Genomic DNA, 7167 nt, shown 5'->3' on the forward strand with positions numbered 1-7167 from the left:
ATCTTACCCAAATGAGGCCTTCTACTCAGACGATCCGAGCCTATGACAATACAAGAAGGAAAGTTCTAGAGATTCTAACCACTATCATCCGAATAGGACTTGCTCAATTCACTGTGGATTGTCAAGTGATCAACATTTAAGCATCATTAAATATGCTATTGGGACAACCTTGGTTGCATTATGTGGGAGTGATAGCCTCAAGCCCTTAGTAAAAGGAAAAATAATCACTATCTTTTGTGACCAAGAGATGGTTCATACATTAGCCAGCGTTGAAGAAGGCGGGGAAGCTCCAGCAAACATTTAGCTAGGCGGATTTTAGATTGGGGCACTCAGCATAGCAATTGTTTGATAAGAAAAATAACCGCAAATGCACAGTATTAGCTATAGCTACGGGTCGAACTCAGGGAGGTTGAGTTGCTTAAATCTTTACTCTCAATATAAGCAAAGTGTACTCAACAAGCAATTTATACCTCTAAACTTAAACTAAGAAAAATACCAAGATCAACTATCAAATTAAAAAATTAGGGTAAACAAAATGAACACAAAAGTAAAAGAATGAGATGGGCTCTTGGGGCCGGAATCCATCAGAAGGTTAGGGTAAGCCAATGATCAACACATTAAAGCATTGCATATATCATGGTCTAGGTCTATAGGAAACGCGACGAAAAGGGCTAACATATCCTATGAGTAGTACACATTCAATACACAATTAGATCTTAAAAATCATGAACATGAATGGTGTTACAATGGCTACGGTGGCAATATTGCATATAGTCCATTATGATGACATGCATAATGAGGCGGTCAACAATTGTAAGCCCAAACAATGAACATGTCCATTAATACACAAGCATACAAATCATCTACTCATCCTTCCCTCATGGCTTCATCCTACCCCAAGAGTTGAGGGTTTAGTTGGCCATGAGAAAATTGATGGAAGGAGAGCGGGTTGATGAAGAGAACATTAAAACTAAACTATAAAAATAAAATTAAAAGATTAAAGAACTTAGCTTGTGTAGAACTTGAACTTGAACAATTAAAGAAAAATTTTCAGCCTTAAACTTGAATCAACAACTTAAATTACACCAATGTAAGAAGGGGAAGGGGATTAAAAATCCTAAATTACATTAGATCTAGGAATGAAAAAGACAAAATTGCATCAAAGTTCTAAGCTTAAACAAAGAAACTAGAAAGGGAAAAACAAGAGAAAGAATGCTAAAACAAAAGACTCAAGAGAAAATGAATTTCAAGGGGGCGAAGACCCCTATTTATAAACACAACCCCCAATCCCCCTTGCAAAATTCGGCCAGCCTTCCTCTTTCTTTCCTAAGTAGACCAGCAAAGGGAGAGATTCCCTTAGTCAATATTTTTCAGCCAAGAAATTCTAAATTTGATTTTTTTTGAAGTAGAAAGAGAGAGAGAGAGAGAGAGAGAGAGAGAGAGAGAGAGAGAGAGAGAGAGAGAGATTGAGATTTTTATCCAAAATAGAGAGGGAGGTGGAGATTGGATCCACAACTCCAAAAATAGAAGATTTCAATCAAATCACCAAGAAAATTTTTCCAATCTTCCAAGATTTGAGTAGCTTACTTTGACTTGGGATCTACTCCACAACTGAAAATGCTAGATGTCACCAACAATGCACTTGGATAAAAATACCCCTTGGAATTTTCGATGGGAATATGGGCTGCCCCTATAGAATTTTGAATTTTCTTGCTTGGGTCTTCATTGCCCAATGGTCAGCCCATATATGAAATTAATTCTTGGAACTATGGACATGGGCTTCTTTAAAACTTAATTCCTTGCATTTCAGCTCCACAAAGGTTTCTTCGCATAATTTGGACTTTTCTTCCAAGAATGGACCAAAAACCTGAAAACACATAAAAACACCTCGAGCAGCTCTTTTCAAGCATGGAAATATAAGAATATAAAGGCTTAAATTCACATATATATATTCATCAGTAACTTCAGAAACAAAGAAGATAATCCCGCCCGGATATCAGTCAGTATGGGACAAGACGGTCCTAAAGATGATGAATACCATGGAATATTTCCCAGGACACAGGATAGGAAAAATCAGCAAGGGATTCCAGAATGCCCTAACTTTCCAACATAAGGTAACCATCACAAGCTGGGGTATAAAGCGCCATAGAAAGGAAGAAATCCGACTGAGCAATGCCCAAAGATTAGAATCCCGCCAAGCAATGTTCAAATGCCAAGAAGAAATCCAACCGAGCAACGCCCAAAGATCAGAATCCCGCCAAGCAATGTTCGAATTCTAGGAAGAAATCCAGCCAAGCAATGCCCAAAGATCAGAATCCTGCCAAGCAATGTTTGAATGCCAGGAAGAAATCTAGCCGAGAAACGCCCAAAGATCAAAATCCCACCAAGCAATGTTCGAACGCCAGGAAGAAATCCAGCCAACCAAGGCCTAAAGATCAGAATCTCACCAAGCAATGTTCGAATGCCAGGAAGAAATCCGGCTGAGCAATGCCCATAGATCAGAATTCCTCCAAGCAATGTTCGAACGCCAGGAAGAAATCAGGCAGGGCAATGGCCAAAGATCAGAATCCCGTCAAGCAATGTTCGAACGCCAGGAAGAAATCCGGCTGAGCAATGCCCAAAGATCAGAATCCTACCAAGCAAAGTTTGAACACCAGGAGAAATTTGACAGAGCAATGCCCAAAGATCAGAATCCCACCAAGCAATGATCGAAAGCCAGGAAGCAGTCCGACTGAGCAATGCTACCTCATCAGGTAAGAGCACACCCAGGTAATGTCATCTGAACTCCAAAACTCGCCGAATGGTTTGCCAAAATAGGTTTTATCATTCAAAATTCCAAGATATTCTTGAATGGTTTTTCGAAATAGGTTTTATCATTCATTAAACGATTTGTCGAAATAAGGTTTTGTCGTTCAACTCCACCACCTATGAGAAAAGTAGCAGTGATGCATGCTCGTGGGTGATAAATCAACCAGTCTTTTATCTTCGCCCTTCGGCTGTTGGCACAGACCTTGACAAAAGAGGGGCGAACTGTAGACGTTGAATTTTATCACTCCTTAGCGATGATGACAATCGGACACAAATGACTGGCAATGTCCCTGAAAACCGACCTTTCAACACAGCATAGCCCAAAAGCATCCCCATGCATCACCTGGCAGCCTTTCCACGTGGCACCGTGGCCTGTACGGACTTGCCATGTGGCATTATGCGTGCTTATGTGGCCCTACCGTGCGGTGTCGCACGTGCTCTGTGGCCCTGCCAAGCAGCTCTGTGGGTGCCTAGATCCCATTTTTCCCTTTTTTACTTTCCATGGCCCCGCCATGCGACCCCGCACAACCACTGCAGTGTTGCAGGGACCAATTTTGCCAAGAAATAGCCCCCTTTACCTCCTTATTTGTAACATTCAAAGTTTGTGGGAGAGTGGCACCCCTAGAGCTCTAGTTTTCCATTTTTTACTTGTTTCCTTGTTTTGGGGCAATGCCCCAGCCCGATTTCAAGCCTTCGAGCCTCGTCCCCCTGTCCGAAGTCTAGGCTATTTGAGTCTGGCTTCCTCGACCCTATTCACCCAAATCTAGGAAACCTCTCATAGTGTAGACACTCTGTCCGACATTTGAGCCCCTAGTTTCCAAAACCTTGGAACGCCGTTATTCTGTTCGAGATCCTAAGATCCGACACTCGCAAGTTGTTAATTTGTTCGACGAAGGGACAAAGTCAGTCTTTTGCCTCCACCTGAGATGGAGGACACTGTCCATCTTGCATAATGGCATTTTTTTAAAGCGTACAAGTATATATTTCTCCCGTTAAATTTTGATTTCGGCATAATGTAGACTTTCAAATATTATCATGTAGTGTGCAGTAGTTAGTATAACATAATTTAATTAAATTAAATAGTTTGTGCATCAATATTTAGCCATACATCTGGGTATAGAACATTCATAAAGAGAGAATATTCATAAATCAGCATCTAGTAGAAAGATCGATTTATCCGGGCGAGGCGGGTGCCTAACACCTTCCCACTCTCATAACCTAACCGCTTACCCCGAATCTCTGACCAGACAGACCAAAGTCTCGTAGCCCTAACCCTAGGTGGGGACTCCATTTCATAATTATTTTATGACCCCCATCCCCTGATAATCATTACCCTTGAGAAGACGCATTCCTTCTCTCTCCAACGAGGAAAGTGAAAAACCACCCTCCTTCGCGCCACGCGCCGGAAGGAACGGACCCTCACATTAGGTTTATGGGAGATTGGCTTTGATGTACAAACTTGATTATTTAAATTAAAGTATTTATTCAATTTGATTGGCATGATCATATATCGAGCTCAGTTTGTCCATAGATTTGTTTACCTAAAATTGTTCACCACTAGGGACGAGATTGGACACCCTATCTTATATGGTGGTCACATTGTGTGTTCTTAGGAATGTTGATTCCAAGGCGCAAGTGTGAGTGTCATACAGTGTGTACATTGAATCGAATCACTTGAGAATTTCACATGTGGTGATACTGTCAGTTTAAAAGGAAATGAAAATCTCTTAAGTAGTTCATGATTTGTCCCTAGACTTGAGGGCTCCTTATCGATGCAGTCACGGACTATGCGTTTTGGTGTACCAAAGGTTGATGTCTCTCTAATTATATGTCGGTACGCTGGATTCATAGTGTTTGGCTGTAGTTGAAAGAAATTCCCAACAAGGGATCCACTGCCCATTCTTATGGGAGAATATCGAAGAGAGAGATAGTCTATGACAGATTGGATGCAAACCCGGATCCGATGGCATTTTCTTGTGTTTTGAAAATGTTTTTATAGTTATGTATATAAAATTGTTATCTATTTTCTTGAGTCTTTTGAAAATGATTTTCTCTATCCAATCAAGATTATGGAATCTCTGACATAGCATTTTGGCTCATTGGGGATTTGACAGTATTTTACACATGCTCGTGCTTCACATAGCATTTCAGCTATTGCAGAGTATGCTCTTAAATTATATACCATGGGATGCTTCTATGCTAAAATCTTATGATCCTCAATAGCCATAATGTGGTGTTAAACCTAGGGACTATGTCCTCCTAGGGAGAATTCTCTTCACACTTTCTATTTATAAAACCTATTAAATCTTCAAGCCCTAGACCCCGTCGTGAAATGGTAAAGGTTACTCCATTGTGATCAAGTGGTCACGGGTTCAAATCTTGAAACAACCTATCTGTAAAAGTAGGGGTACGGCTGCATACATTATGACACTCCCTAGACCCTATAGTGGTTGGTGCCTCGTGCATTGGCTACACCCTTTATAAAATCTTCAAGCCCTGTAGATTGGTTGTCAAGTTACAACATAGGTATATCGTTTAAGCTGTTCATACGAACCAACCCAGTGGCCAAGATGGCAAACGAGCAATAATTATTTGTTGTAAGGTTTCAGAGCATTAAAGGGATCCTATTTTAGGTATCCATTTCATTAAAATACACTAATGTATTATGTCAATTTTCATTAAAGGGATCCTATTTTTCTACTTTATCATTATATAATAGATATAGAGAACCATCCCATTTGAGTTTTATCTATAGAACAGAGTTGAAACAAACATGAAGAAATCATTATCTTTCTTCTCCTCCCCCATCTTCTTCTCTCTTGTTTTTCTATTTCTAGCCATTGTTGATGCCGATATTGTGCATGAAACATGTCACAAAGTAGCTCATGGTATCAAGGATTATGAATTCTGTGTGGCAGCTCTCGAAGAAGATCCTAGGAGCCACAGTGCAGACCTCCAAGGGCTAGGGATCATCTCAATGGAGTTAATCATAGAAAATGCAACAAAGATTGGTTCACGGATTAAGGGGCTCTTGAATGATCAAAAATATGGTCGAGATGCTAAGCGTCTCTTACAAGCTTGTGAGGATCTTTACTCTATGGCAAAGGATGTTACAAAACAAGCAATTGATCACTTCAAATCTAAGGATTACCATGGAGCTAGTAGTTTAGTTGATTCAGCGCAGGTCGCTGCAACAACTTGTGAAGATGGGTTCAAGGGGGCCGGCTTAAAATCGCCTCTGATAGCAGAGGACAATTATATTATCCAGTTAACTTCAATTGTAGTTACTATTACTAAAATTGTCCATTGAATATGCCTTCTTTGTTTGAATGTTTGTTTCAATGTGACCATTGCTATGGACATGGTTGTTATTTTTTCTACAAATAAAAGTTAATCGAAAGTTATGTTTTATTTCTTTGAGTGGTATATGATTGAACTGGATGAAGTCTTATTTTTTTTTATTAATTTAGTTCATTCTTTTTCATTAGTTTAAGCAAGAATTTTTTCACTAAAGGGATCATTTTATTAGAAAGAATGTAGAAAACAAAAACACAGCCCTTGAGAAGAAATTAGGGTACGAAGTAGAAGCCAAAAACTGAGCTAGCCTCTCCCACCTTTGATAATGGCTCCAACAGGATGGGACTAACTCGCTAAATGCGAAAAAGCCATCTGCCTTGCGCATCCATTTGGGAATTTTTATCACCTTCAATTCGCTGCCTACTCCAATTCCCTCCAATTCCTCACTTAGGAGCAGAAATGACCACCCTACCCCACCTTGGGCAGTGTGTTCGGCCAGGGGGTAGGGTGGTCATTTCTGCTCCTATGTGAGGAATTGGAGGAAATTGGAGCAGGCAGCGAATTGGAGGTGATAACGATTCATCCATTTGGTGGCCTTGAAAAATTGAGGAGGGGAAAGTGATCATAGTTGAAGAAACCTCAAGTTTTGCTGTAGATTTGGCCAGATAGTCCACAACAGGATTTGCTTCCCTTTAAAAATGAGTAATTTTCCATTCAATAGTATGAGCATGATTATGTCTCAACTCAAGCACTCAATGCCAAGAATTGGTGAGGTAGAAAATTTTAAGAACAACTACTAGCATGATTAAATAACACTTAATCATTGATTGGTTAGAAGAAAGAAACATTTTGATTGGCAAGATTTCCTAGCCCAAGGCTCTTTTTCTTTTTGGGAGAGGGTTCCAAGAGCAAGCAGCATAGGGACCAAATCTACGAGGGGTGACAAAAAAGTTTTGGGATTGTTTTGTAATAGGGGTAGAGAGATCATTCCTTGTGAAGAGTAGATTTATAGAGAGAGGGTACTAGTGTAGCCTTTGTGGTCGTCTTAGAGAATTTATTCCT

At 40.1% G+C, this 7167-nt stretch overlaps 1 protein-coding gene across 1 annotated transcript; it reads left to right on the forward strand.

Moving 5' to 3' along the window:
- Nucleotides 1-746: 746 nt before the first annotated feature.
- On the forward strand, nt 747-6118 carry LOC122650770 (putative invertase inhibitor). Its single transcript, XM_043844156.1, has 2 exons — nt 747-813; nt 5646-6118. The coding sequence occupies exons 1-2, from the start codon at nt 747-749 to the stop codon at nt 6116-6118; spliced, it is 540 nt and encodes a 179-aa protein (XP_043700091.1).
- The last annotated feature ends 1049 nt before the right edge of the window (nt 6119-7167 follow it).

This window comes from Telopea speciosissima, chromosome 1 (assembly GCF_018873765.1).
Source record: "Telopea speciosissima isolate NSW1024214 ecotype Mountain lineage chromosome 1, Tspe_v1, whole genome shotgun sequence".
In the NCBI taxonomy this organism is placed as follows: domain Eukaryota; kingdom Viridiplantae; phylum Streptophyta; class Magnoliopsida; order Proteales; family Proteaceae; genus Telopea; species Telopea speciosissima.